At 40.9% G+C, this 19,935-nt stretch overlaps 1 protein-coding gene across 2 annotated transcripts in view; it reads left to right on the plus strand.

The window, feature by feature from the left end:
* The window catches only part of nectin3a (nectin cell adhesion molecule 3a), a 30,985-nt gene extending 11,752 nt beyond the window's left edge, over positions 1 to 19,233 (plus strand). Inside the window, exons 2-6 of one of the 2 annotated variants that reach the window (XM_038693153.1) lie at positions 3,250 to 3,600; positions 8,381 to 8,680; positions 10,441 to 10,558; positions 12,453 to 12,604; positions 14,720 to 19,233. In XM_038693153.1, coding sequence (XP_038549081.1) covers positions 3,250 to 3,600; positions 8,381 to 8,680; positions 10,441 to 10,558; positions 12,453 to 12,604; positions 14,720 to 15,372 — 1,574 coding nt within the window. In that variant the 3' untranslated portion in view covers positions 15,373 to 19,233. The remainder of the gene's footprint in view (positions 1 to 3,249; positions 3,601 to 8,380; positions 8,681 to 10,440; positions 10,559 to 12,452; positions 12,605 to 14,719) is intronic. The other variant, XM_038693151.1, reaches the window with a different exon arrangement.
* Positions 19,234 to 19,935: the final 702 nt, after the last annotated feature.

Raw genomic sequence — 19,935 nt, forward strand, 5'->3', positions numbered from 1 at the left:
TCTCAACCACATTTGTTTACTGGATAAACTGGATTACTGGTAATGAAACTATGCAGAAGTCCGCCTATTTCCTTGATGAACAGCATGACAGCTTTGTGTAACGCACTGCTTACATTTCATTTGCCTGCAGTATTTTAGGTAATATTTCGCGGTGATCTAGTTTGTGAGCCCTGGCTGTGTTCTTCATGGTCTCAGCTAGCAGTGCCAAGTTTCCCCACTCTCCTCCTGGCTGTAGGTATCCCATGCAGAGGCCATCTGTCTCTCCTCCCCTAATGGTAAGGGTGGAGTCCTCTTTAAGCACTTCCCCCCTTTCTCTCCCTCTTTTCCTACTTACTCCCAAATGCTTACTGTAAAACAAACAGAACATAGCATGGATGGAGTCTAGTTTCTTTGTATGCTTTGACAGGCCTGAAAGCTGACACACTGAGATAGACAAACTACGGACGGTAGCAGTTGGAGTGTCGTGTCAGGTAGCTGCAGTATGTAGAGCATGTTAGCATGAAGCCTGGTCTGAGACACGCGTCTGCACTGGTCTGCACGCATCAACGCAATGTCATGCATGCCAAGCATGTTAGTTTACTACTCAGACAACAAGTACTGCAGGAGGATTTTTATCGGTCTGCCATTTATATATTTGTACGCGTTACAGATATATTTGCAAACATTTATCTCACTCTCAAGCTTTATGGCAGTTTAATTTTGTTATTTCGTTGAATAAAACAACTGTGTTGCACTATTAAGGTCGCAACAAACAGCTGTGGTGTCAGCTCAGATGACTGTGGAGTGGAGAATGCAAAACCCACGTGGCTCTGACCCTGATATTCCCCCACACCAGTGCACCCAAAGGATTGGGCAAACACAGGGTAATGCATGCATTGCACAGCACATTATAGCAGTGTGTGCTTTTTTTAGTCTAGGTCATGATTCAAAGGTGGGGAAAAGTGATCATGGAAAAATGGAAAAATAATCCAAAGTGACTTTCCCAAAGGTCTTTGAATGACTAATAAGGCAGGTTGACTTAAGGTTAAGCTTTTAGGTTAATAGGTTAAAAGCCTAAATACAGTGCAAACCTGTTCTAGATTAGTTTACACAGTATGGTAAGAAACACAAGTAATTTGAAAATGTGGGTCAGCTCAGGAAAAAACAAACAGGAAAGCCCAAGTATGCAACATACATTTAGGACTCAGCAGCCAAAATGCCTGACTCTTGCACACATGGTCACACTCCTATTCCTTATTTTGGAGGAACAGTCTGTGCGTGCGTGCGTGCGTGCGTGCGTGCGTGCGTGCGTGCGTGCGTGCGTAATCACTGAAATTACAGGGGACGTAATGGAGCACAGGGAGCCTCAGCCTCCTTTGGCTTTATTCCTCACAAACCAAGATAGCATTGCTGTGGCTTACCACTCACATTCATGCCAAAGACTCAAAATACCAGCCAGTGGACCGCTTTTATAAGCTTTTTTACTCCATACACATCCGAAATATAGCTTACTCTGACTGCAACTGTGTCGTGAAAACTGAGACGCACTGTTTGAATATTTTGAATAAAATCAATGTTTTACATTTTTATCTATAAAACAAACATTTTTGCAAGGTTTAGTGTTGATCTTCTCTATAATTTACTTTTGAATTTATATAGCCTATTTAAAATGTGTGCATGTTGCTATCAATGAGTCATTTGTGTGATTATGGTCACAAAAAAACAACTGAGCCTAGGATATATTTCCCCCCATTCTGGGCTATAACCAGCTGTAATTTAGGATTTATTTCCGGTTAGCTTAATAAGGTTTTGCATTCATTCCCACTGAGTTTGTTTGTTTGTTTGTTTTTGCTACAAGCCAGTAGCACATCTGTCAATTGTGCAGCTGTCCATCACGAACAGCGAATCACACTCTTCAGTGTTGATTACTTTTTCTTATCAGTCACGACGTGTCCTATCACGTCATTTGCCTTTCAGTAACAGTTCCACCTCCAAGCAAAGAAAGTTCTCGCAGTTGCTGTTCTTCGTTCTTAGTATTTTCTGCAACTAAGCGACCAACCACAGAGTAGACAATCGGAGAACTGGAAATTATTTCTGAAGCGCTGCTATAGCACTCGTGTGTATGGAGATCATTTTCGTTTTAAAACTCTGTTTTAAAATGATAACGTATTAGTGTGGCCATAGCCTCAGGCATTTGTTATCACATGCTCATCTTGTCTTGACTTGCTTTTAGGAATTACAGGCCCTCAAATGGCCATTAGTGTTCAAAACCAAGTTTACATGTTGCATTAGTTTAAAGTAACTTATCTCAAAAAGAAACCTGTGGTGGTCTTCAAGTCTAATTAAGTGCCTCGTAAAAAGAGGGAATAAACACGTAAAATTGCTTGTTTCATCTCCTTCCAGAGGTTTTTTTCCTTTCTCTCCTGCTGAAAAGGTGCTCTGATGATTAGCAAGAGGGACAGACAACAGTGTCCTGCGGTGAAAGTATGTTTGCAATAAGTTAAAGATATTATACTGTTGGCCTGTCGTGGTTTTACTTGATGTGAAGTGCACTTTTAACATCAGAAGACACTGGCGGCAAAACCACACATGCAAAAAGTCATGACTATTTATTTGTAATGTAATCTCACACGCAAGTGGTTGTGAGTTGTCTCAGTTCAGTGTGAACAGTGGTGAGGAACTCCAGAAAAGCAGCAATTTTCTCCACATTACCTCACAGCTACTGTACTTTGAAATCTTGTCTGGTGATAGCTCGTCTTCTTCTGTGGTGTTCTGTCACTGTCAACAAGGAGAAACTTTGAATTCACATGCAATCCTACCACCGCTAGACACCAGTCACAGTGTCATGAGCAATGTATTTTCACAATATAAAGGTGGGATATGCAATTCTGAAGAAATCCAATACTGTGACAAATATCATGACAGAGAGCGAATGACGACACTGCTAAGTTGTCGCTTACCAAACTGTCACTACTGTTGCTGCTGCGAGGCTAACATGCAGAGAAGACGTGATGGTTTTACAGAGCCTGCACTGCAGCTCCAGACAGCGATACGCATAACTCTCCAGCTACTATAGCTAACATCACAACAACAGCAGATAGTGTTTTTTCCCATTTACAGAGCCTGGGCTGTGTACATACACAGAATGCTAGCAGACCATTAGGTGATATTCACTGAATTAGACAAAAAGACGTGTACTGAATTAGAATCGCATACCCCACAACGATGTGTAGCGGTTGTTAATCTGAATCTCATCTCCTTTTCTCTCAGCAGGTGTGAGCAGTAACCAAGTGGTTGTTCCTGAGAAAGTGAATGCAGTGCTTGGGAAGAACATCACACTGGGCTGCAGAATAGAGGTGGGCTCCAACCTCAGTCTCACACAGAGCTCCTGGGAACGGCGTCTTCCTCAAGGCACCATCACCTTGGCAGTGTTTAACCCTGAGTTTGGAACCTCCATCTCTCCGAATTACACCAAGCGCATCTCGTTTGTTTCCCCTTCTGCACGAGATGCTACCATCACCATTGAAGGAGCTGGCTTTGCAGATATTGGGTTCTACATCTGCAAAGTGGCAACATTTCCTCTGGGCAATACACAGGCCTCAACCTATGTTAATGTGTTAGGTAAAGTAGAGCTGTGCAACTTCCGTTTTCATTGCATTGAGTGCTTCTTCATGCTTTTCTTAAATCTCACTTTTCAAAGCCAACATTCTTGGCCATGACAAGCAAAGCTTAGGTGACCACTTAAGTGAAGTGTTTGCCCTGATGGACTAAACTACCCCTGAAGCTAACATTAAGCTTTTTAAATTACTACTAGAGACCTGTACTACAAAGCGAGGTAACTGCCTTATTCACGTACTTTCATGAGTAACTTTGTGAGGTGGGGTGTAACTTGTGGGGAAAAATCGACAAAACTGAAAGTGGTAAATTTACAAGAAAAAAAATAGAAATTCTCTAAGTTTAAAATCACAAATTTATGAGAAAAAAAATCCAATTAAAATCCTTATTGCTAAATCTGATTGCAAAGTAAAATTTGATTATCTGCTGCAGGTATTATACACTGCAAGCAGCGGTGTCTGTAGTGTGATATTGCAGCATTGCCAATTGAAGTTGTGTGGTTCCTTGATTAAAAAAAACAGACTATTTTTCAGTGTTTCTCTCATGAATGTTTTTTAATTGTAAATTTGTAATTTTCTTTTCTTGTAATTGTTAGTTTTTTCTCAGATTATTTCCCCTCTCCCATAGCTCTGTATTTTTTTAAACCTACAATGGCCTTAATACACAGTTGTACCTTTTACATCTCAATCATATCACAAATAAACTCGGATGTTGTTAGATTTGGCCGTTAACATGTCTTTACGCTCCTCGTATCCTGACATTATCATCGTGCATTCTTCTGGATAAAAAAAAAAAGGAGCATGAGCCATTATGAAAAACCTTTTCTGTGCACATGCAGAAACTCCAAATTAAGTTGACTCCGAAGTAACTACCCAACATCTTATTCGTCATATCGTTTTTGTCAGTTTGTCAACCCTGATTTTCCTTGATGACCCTGAGTAAAATCTGAGTAGGTCAAACTCCTTTCGTAGGACAGGCCTCTGGACAAAGGCCATGTAAACTTAAATCCCTGTAGGAATCTGCAGCTCTGTAGAAGTTGCTGTGGTCCCAACTGTCAAATTAATTCCACTGAATCTCCGTAAGATCCTGTACATACGCCACATACCGTGCACATATTAAAACAAGTATGGAATATGCACTCTTTCCTAATGTAGCAAACATGTAAACAGAGTGCAAGAAAATTCCAACTTGATGCAACTAATTGCATGCAACAACAAGTTAATTGCAGGGTGTGATACAGAGTGACTCTCATGACATTCAGTTGCATTTAACCAAGCTGCATGAGAAAGGTTAATGTGTAGCACTTGTTTTACAACTACAATGTGCAGTTTTCCCTTGAGGCAGTGAGGATTGTTGTTGGTTCTGCCTTTTTTACCCTTTGTTACTAATTATGAAATCAAACCTCAGACTGAGTAATTGGCATTTGTAAAGCTCTCGCATGCATCGAAGAAGCAGACGACACACTTGGCAATGGGCAGTGTAACAAACATATAAGCACATTTAGCTTCACCATAATTTTCTTTTTCTTTCTTTTACTGATTTCTTCTGTTCTATCTGTATGTTGTGGCTAATTGTGTTTCTTTGACCACCCCAACACAAAACACATGGCCACAGTGTATAATAAATACCAAAGAAATCAATAAGAAATGTACAACTCCACTTTTACCCCACTATACCATAGTCTATGCATTTATTGCTATTTGTATGAATTTATAAAACTTAATCATACATTTTTAATGGGGATTCTCATCTCATCTTATAGTGTTTCCCAAACTATTGTGTCCATACAGTGTACTTGAGTGTACATATATATTCCACATTGTATCAACACATAAACATCCTCTCACAGGAGAATGAACATTGAACTTTCTTTGTGGTCAGCCTATCGTTCAAGCCCTAAATGTGTGGTTGGATTGCACTCAGGCAGAGCTGAGAGTAGAAGATTGCACTGTAGGCAGTGGTGTCTTGTCTCCCTCCAGAGACTCAAGGAGACTCTGATGACTAATGAGTGGTACATTAAGTGCTGCTGTGACAGCCACAGTGTCTGTGAACTCAGAGTTCAACTACACCTTGTTCTCCTCTCTGAGCAGCTTCTCAAGCATATTTTTTTATGGGGGGGGGGCTCACACAAACACACAAACACATACATGCACACCCATACGTAAATACATGCTTATGCCTACTTTACAATTCAGATGTAATTAGGGTGTAATTATGGAGGGAATATGTGTTCTTCGCAATTTGATACATGTCATGTGGGAATTAGGTTGTCCCATAGGGTATTTATCTTTATCGCACATCACAATTACAAGACCTAAAGTCAGCAGATTCAAGTTCCCAAGGAAGAGCTGAAGAGTGGCTCTTCATCTCTGCCCTGTTTTAGGTTGACTTTTCACAAGGCTGCTTTGAGAAAGGACAATGTGGCTGTAGCCAAACAACTACGTCATGCATCACAGTACATGGATGGATGGATGGATGTTGAACCTGAGTTTACATGCTGTGTACTTACTTTACTCATCTCAGTGTTCCCAGTTTTGATTCATGTTTATACTTTTGAGGTTTATGAGAGAGCAGTTCATTTCTTCATAATGAACTAAAGTAAATCAATGAGAAGGCTCAAACCCATGAATAATAGACCTAAGTCACGACACACATCATAATGATTAACAGGTGCAGTGGACATTGACTTAATTTAAAAAAAAAATCACACTATTGCTGCAGAGCTTGTCTTGAATTTAATCAGTACCATGAGATACTCAACACACAATATTTGTTTTGGCTTTATCACTTTCTTTTCATCCTTGTGTCTGCAACCTCTCATAGAAAAGGCCCAAACAGTTAAGCAGGAACTGAGCTACAGTACGTGAGCCAAAAAATCGCCGCCAGTAAGCAATGGGAAGGAACTAGAGGAAAATATGACACATGAAGTGAATGAATTAGAATGACCCTTTGTTTGAAAATGCTGACAGGTGAATGGGGAAAAAAATGAACAGCTATTTATTTTCTTGAACATAAAACACTCATTAGGTTTTCAAGGCAGATTTTACTGATAAGCGGTAGTACTGCAGACAGTTTTTTAACTTTGTAAGCTCCAAGCATTTGAGCTTTATCCTCCAACCATGACCTGCATTCTGTTGTGTTTAAAGTTGTCTGTTCATTCATGTGGCCAGTAATGCGGCTCCTTTTTTGCAGTAGTATGTCATAAAGCTGTATTTTTCTTGCATGTTGCTATGTGTCATATCATTTCTTTTTCTGTAAATTTTCATCTAATGAACTCAGTGACTCCTTTAAATAGTAAAAATGCCAATTTACAAGTTTTTAATGCAAAATCTTAAAAATATGACCAGTGAACATCGAGTTAAATCCCCTCTTTCTAAAAGTTCCCACTCTGACGTCAGTGTTCGGTGTGCACATATGGATCAGTGTGTATGTAGGCGAGAGAGGGACAATGCAGCCAGTTTGCTGAGGGGAAATAGTTACCCTTTCGCCTAAAGCATTTCCACTCATCCAAAGCATTCCCTCCCTTCCTGACAGCAGCTCCAAATTAACACGTCTCTCTGATTTAGTTGCTCTGAAGCTTCAGCCAGCTCGCCTCCTAACATAGAGCTGCTACTTTTATAGTCAGAGGCGGCAGAGAGAAGTGAGTGAAGAATGCGAGGTGGACTACTAAGAGCGGCATCCCCGCCCCTGGACCGGGTACAGGAGACCCCAGATTATTTTTGGAAAAGTGGGGTGCCAGGAGTTATTTGAATTTGTTTTTGGACCTCCTGGGGAAGAGTGGGGTGGCAGATGTCTTAAAGGTGATGGCCTTGTCTTGTGGATTAGGCCAGTGTGTGCCTCCACGTGCCGCCTTTAAAACTGTCGTTATGGCAGTAAGTGGAACAGCTGTTGGTGTTGTTTTAAGAGGGACAGAGATGTAGGAGGCGGTGCACTGCGAGACAGAGAAGGAGATGGAAGTGTCACCTTGTGTAACCTGTGTAGCCAGTTTACTTCATTACCCCTCTATTGTGTCCTCCCCTCCCTCAGCAGGCCATCTTTTGTATTTCGTCCTTATTCTTATTTTGTCCTGCTGAACTTTCCCTATTGTCATTTCTGACAGGTTGTGATTTTTAAACAGGGCACCATATTTGTTTTTTAGGCCATTGCAGTATAAAATAAACACTTTTACCGCGTTGCACAACAGGTAGAGGGTTGCGCTATTCTGGTCACGTCCCTCTTGCATGGATCTGTTTTGCCTCTTTGTTGAGAAAATCCATGTTACATCTAAAACCTCCAGTTATTCTCAGGAAGCCGGTATAACATTACCCCAGCTCTAAAGCGCTGAGAGGTGTACAGTAACGTAGCTCCTCAACATTCCAGTACAACAGAGTCAAATACAAACACACCGCAGTGTTGACTGTCAGTCGTCTCTGATTCTGCAATATTAAGGGTTTTCCTCCAAAGTCCTATGCATACTTCAGGCAATAATATGCTTTGCTAGAACCATACAGCAGGACCAATAGATTGCCCTTCCTCAAACACACCATGTTTGACACACAATAAAGATGGCTACATCCTCAATGCTTCCATATGATTAAATAGCATGGTTCATCAATTTTTAATGCATATGTGAAATGGAAGTCAATCTACTCTCTCTGGCAGTTAAGTATACTAAGGCCACTTCCACATTATTTATTCATATACATCCACAAAAAGATCAATATTCATTTTGTAATCTTTTCTCCATTCTGTCATTTCCTCCCCCACCCCCTTTCTCTGTCTCTCCTCGTCGCTTTCTTCAACGCAGTGGAGCCAAAGGTGTATGTGTCCGCCGGCCCCACAGCTCTGTTGGACGGTGGGAATGAGTCACTGGTGGCCACCTGCATAGCGGAGCGTGGTCGTCCCGCCGCCGAGGTTTTCTGGGAGACAGAGCTGTATGGACGAAGTGAGAAGCAAAGTCAGGATGAGCCAAACGGCACCAGCACCACACATGTGCGCTACATGTGGCAACCGCAGAGCTACGCCCAGGGAAAGACGCTCACCTGCGTGGTGCGCCACCCGGCCCTGCAAACAGAGTTCCGCATACCCTTCATACTGAATATTCAGTGTAAGTGCTGATTTGTAAGACCTCCTCAGTTGCTGTCTTTTCTTACTGACAGGATAAGTATTCTGTATTTTCTTAATGTCAACAAATCTCATGAAAAGACCAAAGCCAACAATGAATTGATCCTACTACTTGTACTAAACATTGCTTGTGTTTGACGAAGGCTGATGTCGTTTGCTCCTCTGTGCGATAGAACTCCATTGTAGGTACAAAATAGCTTTTTCCCAAATGTAATCTAATGGAAATAATAAAAGGAGGGCTTAACAAGGCTGGGAGTCCTTGGGAGGCAGAAATTACAGTTGCAGTTTTTTGGACAAGAGATGTGAATGTGTTTTGCACACTGTTTGCCCAAAACACGTCAGTGAGAAACACAATTGCACTGTGTGATGATGAACAGTGGTTGATCCCACGTACGCTGTCCACTATTTAATCCTGTTTCAGTAATGTTTGCTAATAAACTACAAAAATATAGAATATCAGCATCCTTACATTCCACCTAAAACATGTTCAGAGAGGTACAAATGGTACCGCATTTTAGTCTGAATGGTTTTGTGGCATCATCCGATCACTATATTTCACCAAATGCACCACATTGCTTCTGATCGTGTGCTATAATGGGAAAAAAAATGAAAAGTTATGCTGTTTATTGAAGTTTTGTTATTATCATCAAAAGTTCTAACTTGCACACTGTTGTTTATAAAAACTGAGCAAAATGATTTTGTTCCTGAAATGACCACAGTATAATCCTTATCATTATTTCTGCCAAATTAATGATTATTATAGCTCTAATTGTGCAGCCCTAACAAGTACAGTCTATCTTATCGATATTAACCTATGCTGATAGCTAGATTTATGAATAGCCTGCTATCCACCTTTCCTTCATTGCCCATAAAGGGGCCATTTAAGAGTCATCTTAATGTTATAATCATTGATGCATACTTCCTTGGTGAGCAGTACTAAGGGTTAGTCTGTGTTTGCACTGTGTGAGTGCAGGCTAATGAAGGTGTTTTATGAAATATTGATTAGGCCTCAGTAGCAACATAAGTAGCAGGGGGTGCTGGTGGCAGTGGGTGGAGACGCAGAAAAGGCAAGGTTAATACAGGAAAGAAAGAGGCTTTCCAGCTCAATAAATCATGTCAAATGCAGAGGCAAGGGATTTTAAGTGCAAAAGAAGCACAATTTCAACGTTGAGCTGCGTGAAAAGGGTCAGTGGACACGATGAGCTGATACCTCTTCCTGTGTGCTGTAATGAGTTCCTCATTTGTCCTCCAGAGAAATCAAAATGAAAAATTGGATATCTAAGGCCGTGTTTGCCGTGTTTTATTGCAGTGGCATGTGCTGGGCTTCATTTAGGCATCCTCCTGCCTTCCTTTGTTTTTTTCTTTGTCATGGTGAGGCAGTAGAGTTTATTATTAACTGCAGTGTATCTACTGTCTGAGTGAGTCTGTCATTTTCTAACTTTCCACCAACCCAGGGTCATTTATTTGTTCTCTTGGCTTGTTCACCAGCAGATCCTGTACCCTGCTACAGTCCTGCACAGCTTTTGTTTTTGTCATCGCTCGCTACTGTGCTTATAATGCATGCTTTGTTCCTTCTGGAAAAGCTCATTTGTCATCAGGCTGCTGGGATCACAATGACTGATTATTGAGTCCTAGTCTTAACCCCTTCAAATAAAAATAAAAATAAAATACATTTAGGCTATCTTACTCTTGTAGGAATTTTTTTTTTTTTTCAACATCATAACCTTTTATTTTGTTTTACAGTTGCACCAATGGTATCGATAATAGGAATTGACAAAAATTGGCATGTGGGTCAAGAGAATGTGAAGTTCACCTGTGGTGCCAAAGCAAACCCACCTGCCCGTCACTTCTCATGGATCAGGTCAGTATCCCCAACAACTGCCTTCCTGTGGAGAAACTCTCACATCACAATGATGTCAGTATTTTGTAGACATTGCTACATTGTCTCTAATAACACCGCCACACAGTGCTTTGTAATAAAAAACACAAACAAAATAGAAAACATTTATTCATGCTCTGTTCAGAGTAAGCAGCAACATCTATTGCTGAATGCCATAGATGCGGTTTCTCTAATGGTGGCTTAATGCTGGCTCCAAAAAACCTCACTTTGTTAACGTGAACATTAACGTTTACACATTTGTAAACATGTAAAGTGGTATAAATAGTTGCCTTAAGGATGAAAGTTTAAAGCTAGAGAGTGAAGCTGTTTACTTTCTGACCTCCACACAGGTGGCCAGTCACGGCGTGAAAGGGGTGTGGATGTCGGATTGTTGGTTTAGGAAATATAGAGGAATTGTTGGACACAGTCCCCCACAATTCCTATGTCGGAAAGGTGTGGAGGGAGGGGTTTCCAAAACTGTTTTACAAGCAGTTCTGATGAAGTGTCTTTATGTGTTTCTTGGCTGCAATTTAGTTTATTATTGTTTTAACTGTGTATTGTTGAAGCTTGTGGGGGTGGTTATCTTGGAGAAGTTTTAGGTGCGGTGAAACCTGGTACTCTTCAGATACTCATTCAGAACTGAGCCTTGCATGGTCTCAGGTACTGCTTGGTATCCTGAGAGTCACCCTTTCAAGACAGAGTATTTTAAAACATTCTGACATATTCTGTCAAAGTTTCTTGGCATCCTTCTCTGTCCCAAATTCAGGGCACACAGCTGTTATGTCCTTTGCAGCTCTCAATAGTACTGGAGTGCAGTCAGTCAGTAAAAGGTGCATTCAGACGGTCCTTGTCAAATCATAAACTTGGGCAAAAATAGTAGATTTTTGTCTTCAGGTTCTCAGCAGCTAATGTTAAATTACATAACACGATCTGGTCAATTGGAAAAGCCATTGTGGAATGTAAATAACGAAAGCCAGGCATAAACTCCACTGGCTGTTCTTGGATAGCTTGAATAAGTTAAAGGTTCATCATGTGTTCAAGTAAAATCTCACTCACACAGTTAACTGGGATATAATGAAACTGAATTTAACACTGGTATTTAGCACTTTGTTGGCAGCAGCAACAACCTTTGACAAAAAATGACATAATTTTGCTTAAATTGGTGATTCTTTTTTGCATCTGTTTGTTTTGTTGATCAACATTTTAGTGACATACAGGCAAAAGAACCATGTTTGTTGAGTAACTAATGTTATAGCAAATACTACATGACATATCAGCCACCGTTTGGTCCAGTTGCATAGATCTAAACTGAGTTTAAACAAAGTTATATTAAGCAGCAAGCAAAGAAGCTTCTGTCTATAAATTACCTCTGGCATAACTTTGGAGCCCGGACACTGGAGCTGTCTAATGCGCTGCTGCACCCATCGAGAAGACTCTCCGCTATAAATAAAAGATTCCAAATGGTTCATGCAGCAAAACAACACTGGCCTATTGGCAGCTCTTTGTCATCATCTTGCTTTGAAAAGAAAAAATATGGTCTCATTTGAGCTGACAGTACCAGTAAAGTCTAGACAGCCAAGCTCTTTATTTTATTTTTTTGCCCTGACGCTGAAACCTTGTGTTCGTGTAGAAAGTGTTTCCCCTCCGATGATGGATGTGCAGTCATCCTAAATTATAGCACTCATGTGATCATGTAATAGTTGCAACAGGCCTACGAGTCAATACAACCAGCAGGACAGTAACGTCATTGCAAGTCACGGATAGGTTTTTCAACTACACTTCAATGATGTCTCTCATACACAGAGTAATAAAATAATGAATGAACTTTGAGTCTTTGTACACTGTGAGATTTATGTAATATTTCATTTCGGCACAGGTTGGATGGATTGATGCCTGAGGGTGTTGAGATCTCAAACAATAGCTTTGCTTTCACTCGCCCGTTGGAGCGCAATGACTCTGGAGTATACCGCTGCGAAGTGACAAACGACATTGGCCTCCGCGGTAAAGATGTAAACCTCTGGGTACAAGGTACGTTTACGTTTTCAATCAGTTTCTTAAAGTGCAGTTTGATGTTTTTTTAATCTACTAACCTAAATAAATTACCTTTTAACACCGGAGGTTAGAAGAGCAGTCCATGCCCTTTGACATTCATCGTGCCTTTCTGATGTAACATTACCCTCTTAGTACGATCGGCCCTCTGTTCAACGCTTCTAGCAGAGCTAAGCCTCCATATACATATCCTGCCCAGATCCACTTTCACACATTCCTGGCAACAGAGGAGCACGGAGTGCAGATAAGGAGTATCAATACCTAACATTTCCACTGTTGTGGTTTTGGCAACATTAGATTTCTCAGATAAGGAAGAGGGTGTTTACCCCTGCTGGTTCAGCAAAACCGATGTAAACTTTTTCTTTGTATTGTTTAAGGTCAGGTTTCACAGCGGAATGTAATGAATTGTGTTCACAGATTTGCAGTACACAGTATGTGTGTGTACATAAACTATGTTATTTAACAGTAGATTATACTCTTAAAGCTGCCCTGTATGAAATGTGATGAAGATTTAGCTTAATTAAAAACTAACAGCCAGAAAGGGAACTTCCCTGGATCATTAAAAGGGGTTTCCCTGCATTTGGATTTGTTTAATTCCATTTATTAATTGATAAATCCTTGTCAGAAAACTAACATGATACTAAACTCCTTACTTGAGTTCATTATTGTAAAGTCAGGGTGTGGATCCTGAGAACTCTGCATCTCTTTTTATTTTCATTTCTCCTCTGCTCCTTTTAATCCTTTTCCAAACAAAGCAACTGCAGCTTTTGAACAAGTACGCCGCTTACACACACACACACACACACACACACATCCATTTCATTTCTCACTCTCGAGGGGAAAGAGCTGGAGAAGTCCCAAAAAAGGCTGTCAGGCTCCATCTGTGTACAGGCCTGGTTTGGAGTCCTGCTCCAAACGAAAGCACAGCTGACATCCTGACTGGGACAGACTTGCATTGAGCAATTATCTTGCTTCTCTCGTCAAATATTGAGACCTGTGCATGTGGCCTCTCACTTCCCTCCCCTGTGGAGATAGCCAGGTTGAGTTCAGCTATATTCCTTCCCCCTCCGTGGCTGCTCGGTGTAGCTGTTTCACATTCCCAGTAGTCTGTGCAGTCTTGTGGTTTTTGGCTGCTCGTCTCTCAGTTGATCAGCTACATGGTTGCAGATGCTCATAACCCACGTGAGGTTAAAATGTCGTGCTGCAGGGTGGGATTGATGGTGACTGACTGAAAACACAATTGCCAGTATATCAGTTCACTGACCTTGATCTGTCTCCACTATCCTCCCTCATGCTTTTACTTTACCCCTAATCCCCCAGGCTCACACAGTGTATAATTGCAGGTAATTAGTAATTCTTACTCAGTTACACAAATTGTGGAAATCGCCATAGCTCTACGGGGAATCCGGTTTTGATAACTAGTACCTAAAAAACTCCTGGAGATGCAGACCCCTATTAGTGTGAGTCATATTGCTTTGTAGTCGGGACTTTGATGTGGCTGTGCAAAGATCGACTTGTGGTATCAGGCTGCTCTTAGCCCCAGAGGCTGGAGGTCAAAATGGAGACACTTGTCCTGACCTTGAGCCTCCACACGGCCCTTTTCTCTCCAACTCTGGCTGCTATCGCAAACGCCGGCCACCGGAGGACAAATCAGATGCAGGAAACTCACATCGATCACATAGCGTTTCATCTTCTCACATGACTTCCCCACAGAGGGGTTTAGAAAGAAAGGAGGGGGAGCCAATCACGCTCACTCAGATACTCATGACTGCATGTCCTCCGTCCTCCTATCCCTCTCTGTTTTTCTCTCATGCACACACACACACAATGACATTTACCACTTAACCTCTTTCTGCTCCTCTCATTTCCTCCTTTTTGCTCCACAGCACAGCTTTCAACAGATTCTTTAGTCTCAAGAGAGGCATGGCTCTGCTATTGTTATAAATGAATCTAAAAACCATTCACACATGCTTTGCCAGTCGTTACAGAACATAAAGTGTGGTTCTTTCTCTCCTTTATTTTTATGACTCCTCACTCCCATCTGCCATCCTTCCTCTCTTGTTTAAATCTTTTCACTTTATGTTCGCCCTGCAGATCCTCCTCCCACCACGGCCGCCCCCAGCACCACTGCGTCCCTCCTCCACGACAACTCTGGAACCGGCACTACTGTCGACCAGCGGAGAGCCCTGTTCACGTCCCCGACCCTGGCCTCCTTACCTGACAGCAGCCTGGGCACTATAGTCGGCGGGGCTGTAGGTGGAGTTTTATTCCTGATTCTCCTGCTGATCCTCGGCGGGGCCTGCTTCATGCGACAGCGCAGGACCTTCAGAGGCGACTACTACACCAAACAGTACCTGGGACCCTCCGACATGCAGAAGGAGTCTCAGCTGGACGTGCTGCAGCCGCATGAGCTGCAGGTTTACGGGGACAAAACGAGCAAAGGCAGTCAGGAGCTGAAACCCAAACTGGGCGGAGACGTCATTTACCCCGACTACCCTCCTGAACGCAAGGACAGGGATGACTGGCCTGACAGGGGTGATGTCCACAGGGGCCTCAAGGAGGGAAATTACTACCCAGACCACTACAACACCCAAAACATGCACCCTTGCGGGCCTCCTGTGCACAGCTCCATAGTGAACAACGGCTCCCCCTACCTCCCGGAGGAATGCTTTGACAATGGTACAGACAGCGACTATGTGTCCCACATGGACGGATCTGTGATCTCACGCAGGGAGTGGTATGTTTGAGGAAAGGAACGATGGAAGAAAAAAAACGGACAAATGACTGAGAATAAGAACAAGTGACAGATATAAATATCATTAAAGGCTGTGTCATTTCAGTTAAAGGATGAATTCAGTTTCTCAGCACAGTTTCACAATGAGCTCTTTGAACAATACTGCTCTGCCTTGATTGTAACCACTTAACCTTAAGGACGTGTATGTGGATTGTATTATACTTTTGTAGTATTTCAAGGAGCTACAAATACGCTGGAAGGCCTCAGTGATATTATCTGTGTTGGCTTTAGAGGCTTTGGCATAAAGTGAAGTTTCAACAGATGTGAATGAGGTTTTGTATTCTGCTTGTTTGTGTTTGCACCTGTCTTTAACACAGGTCACAAGTCAGGTGTTCAGACCCTTAGTAAAGTATTCCTATCCCTGACAGACAGAGCTATGCTCCCCTGAAACCCCACAACATCTGTGGCATTTCGAAAATGGTATCTTGATTGCTTACAACGTTTTCGTGCAGGTGAAGTGTTCATCATGGCTGCAACCAGTATTTAAAGCAAATATTGCATGTTTTATTTAAAAAACAAAATGTATCAAGTTAAAGGGAAAGTTTGTCAGTCACATGATTTAAAAGGGAGAATCACACAGATATTGTGGAGAGGCAAAGCAACCTGACAGATGCTATTACGTTATAAAAACACTGCCCCTCATAAACCTATGGTTAAGTTCCTCGGAGGCTTTTGTAAACTTTGAGTATCTTCTCTAAATGATTCTTGAAATGGCAAGCCTGTCATCTAACAGTGAAGATAAGATAAGGGAGTAAAATAGGGCAGTCCCTGGGAAGTACTTTTACTTTCAGCTTCAGTTCAGCTTATTTATTTTACAGATATCTATGTTCCTAAAGTTGTTATCCGAAAAATTTCGGATAAATTTGGCCACACCTGTGGTTACAGAGCAAGAGCAAGTGTGGTTTAATGCTGCAGCAAACACTTCTCGAACAGCTACTGTGTTGGAAGTATAAGAGGCAACTGGTGCAACCAAACAAACTCACTTTGTTTTAATAAAGAAGTCAGTCAATAATAATCGCAACCTATCTGAATTCATGTTGCACACAGCGTGAGTTGTTTTTCACCCAACAGCAGGGCATAATGTTGGTCACCTTGCTGAGGACCTGCAGCTCTTCATCTAACCGGTCATTGTGGCTGCTCCATCTTCTTCAATTGCTTGCTTGTAAAATTGAAAAATGCACAAATAGTTTTGGAGACCCTTTTTTGATGAACGTTGAGCAGTCAGCGCTAACTGCATTGATAAATACTTTTTCCATCTAGTGGATGTTTCACAATAAAAGCCAACCCGTGTCTCATCAATTAAATGCTTTTGGTGTGAAACAGCGGTAGTAAAATACGTTTGGCTCTGGTAAGCAGATTGTTATACAGCTCAGACACGGAGTAAAAGCAGGAAAACGTACTGTCATACTGTAGTGAATACATTAAATGGCAATTGCAGAAGAAAATGCAGACCATAGATATTATCATAAACGGGTTTGATATCATGATATCTTTAGGATAATAACTTTAACCAAATATACGATTACCATTATTGAAATGTGTTAATCCAGTCACTTTCTTAGAGTAAAGAGCACAACTCAGTTATTACAGTTGTCAGTAAACATCAAAGGAATCCAACCAGGCCTTGGCCTTCTCCACTTAGCCGTGATAACAGGCTGCATCGCTGTTTTTTTTTTTCCATTTTCCCTCCCCTGATCCTCTGATTTCCGTCTGCACTACTAACACCATTTGGTCGTTATAGTTTTTTATTTTAAAACATGGGATCAAAGCAATGTGTTATAAATACCAGATGTGACTATCTCAGCTGTCATCATCTAACATTATGTGGCTCCATAAAACACCAGCAGTTTCACTGCTCCCGCTCGACACTCCACGCTTGTGATTCATGATTGTTAATATGCAAAATATTTGTTGGGAGAAAAAAAGTCAAAGAGCACAAAAAGAGGGGGCACTACTAAACTGATCCCTCAGCTTTAGTTTACATGTGTTTGAAGTATGATTGCGCGAATACCTCACAGTTGGAAACACTGTGAGCGGCTGCCATCACTACTGATCACAGAACAGGCAATAATGTTGGGGTTTGGCTCCTCAGCAGCTCCTCTGAGGATATACAGCGATCATGGAAACTAGAAATTTAATCCACGAGTGAAAAAATCAGTTTAAGAACCATGTAGGTTAGAGCTGTCTGTGTAATGGCTGCCCAAGGGATACATTTTTCCCCTTACAAACAACAAACCCAGTGACATTAAGTTGAAACAAAAGAGTTGACATCATCAGTGATCTCATCTCTCACTGCTTGATTTGACCTTACACTTTTCCACTTAGATCTTTTTTTTGTGTGTGTCTTCAGGAATGATACATGGATCAAAGTGGCCTCTGCAAAGCCTCACATGAAAGGGAAAACACCCCCCTTTTTGGAAGAGGTCCCTGTTCAGTCAATCAGGGTGTTTGTTGCTAGTAGAAGAAACCACATGTGTGTATTATTGGGGTTTTATAGATTGTGGGTGCACACTTTCTCTTTGCCTTCTCCACCCTCACTTTCCCATGCCAGGGCTTCGGTCGAAGGTTTAGATGTCTGAGAATAAACTACTTTAATCTCACTCTCATCACACACACACACACACACACACACACACACACACACACACACACACACACACCCAGCTGCCACACATCTGCCACTGCAGCCCACAGTCGAAGAGCAGTCCTCACCTCAAACCTTTCGCTTTTTAATTAACTTTTCTTCTCTTCTCATCGCACTTGGCAACTTAAGCGCTCAAGCTCTGTGATATATAGCACATCCGTGTCTGCATGCACACATTTTATATATACGGCTGATTCATAGCTGTCATCTTGTCTCTTGTTTGGTAAGTCGCTCCATGCAAACTGTTGTCTCAGCCCCAAAAATGAGATCTTTTTTTCTTTTTATTTGTTTGTTTTTGCTTTATCTCTAAAGACTTTTTGACAAAAACAAAAAAAGCTGAAGTGATGAATGTTTTTGTAAAGTTCAGTTTTGGTCACAACTGGTTGCATGTTATTCGTTGTTAAGTTATTCACTTCCTTCTGCGTTCATTATTTCTCATTACTAGTGTTTATATACATGTACATAATGCTAATAGTTTAGCATAGGATTAGCTCTCAGTTTGATTTATATGTTCCTGTACAGATTGTTCTGGTTTCTCCCCTACTGAATAGTTGGTGCCTTAGATGGGCGGAGCGCTGCACAGAAACTTTGAAAAATGACAATTACTGAAAGCATTAATATAAAGGATATTAATATCATTGAAGAGGAGGACTGACTGGACTGACCTTAATATGTCTTCCATCTTGATATTTAAGATTTGCTGTTATCAAAACATCAGAATAGACAAAAGGTTGATTGTCATGCCTTATACACTTTAAAAGGACACATGTAACAAGTTAGTTACTGAGAAAATTGTAATAGGTAAAGTTTCACTGGGAATTTAGGCAAGCCAGATTCATAGAAAATAATATTGTCCTGTAAATATGCTGGCTGTTTTTTTTATTTTTTATTATTATTATTATTATTGGAAAAAAATCATTTTTTTGTATGAGGTCTGTACTTTTCACAGAGTATTGGTTTATCTTACGAGCGTTCGAGGAGCTCTTGTCTCGTGATAACAAAGAGGGCAATCCTGATTTCGCTGCATTTTGTATTTGTTCTTGAGAGTTTCTGACCAATTATTTTGTATGTTGTTCTTTGAATGATTGAAGTCTCACAGGAATCAGAGATGAGAGTGCAGTAGATTGTATTTTGTTTCTTTGTTTGCAATAAAAGACCGTCATTATTGCACTTCTGCACAGGAGTTTTTTTTTATTTTCCTTTTATTAAGTTCTTTAACTTGCATCAGCTTCTTTTAAAGAATACTGTGTTATTATAGTATTTAGATGCATGTAATTATATAGAGCTTTAGAGACAGATACAGAGGACAGAATTACAAAAGCTATTTATTACATAGTACTGTACCTCTGCAGGAATTTGATGAGTGTCATGATTTTTAGTTTCAGTTGAGCCTGTCAGGTCATTTTATTCTTTTAGGTTGTAGTTTGTAGTGAGAAGAAAATATCTTGTCTTTGAGTCAGTGCTGGAGAGAGTCTTCATGTTCATCTTTGCTGCTGCTAATGTGTTTTCTTTATTTTGTTTATGACTTTACCACCTACCACATCATATCATTTAAATTATTTTTCTGAGCACTTCTTTAAGACTTCTTATCTATGTTGCAGGGTTTTTCAGTAATATACATGCCCATTTATGTGTCCATTTAAATAGTCCATTTATTTATTTGCTGTTATACAATAACAACAAGACTTAAGTTAATTGGCTTGTTTTATTCTTTAGAAATAATAATGTAAATTTATCAGAACCAGGGACACGGTCTGTCATAGATGTGAAGCAACAAACATTCTTCTCCCCAGAGATGGACAAATCATCATAAATCCTTTAAATAAGTCCTTTTGTTGTAACTTGCTACCGTTTTCTTGGAAGTAGAGATGG

This window comes from Micropterus salmoides, unplaced genomic scaffold (assembly GCF_014851395.1).
Source record: "Micropterus salmoides isolate LMB-PRFRI ecotype aquatic unplaced genomic scaffold, ASM1485139v1 Ms_hic_scaffold_3, whole genome shotgun sequence".
Classification (NCBI taxonomy): Eukaryota; Metazoa; Chordata; class Actinopteri; order Centrarchiformes; family Centrarchidae; genus Micropterus; species Micropterus salmoides.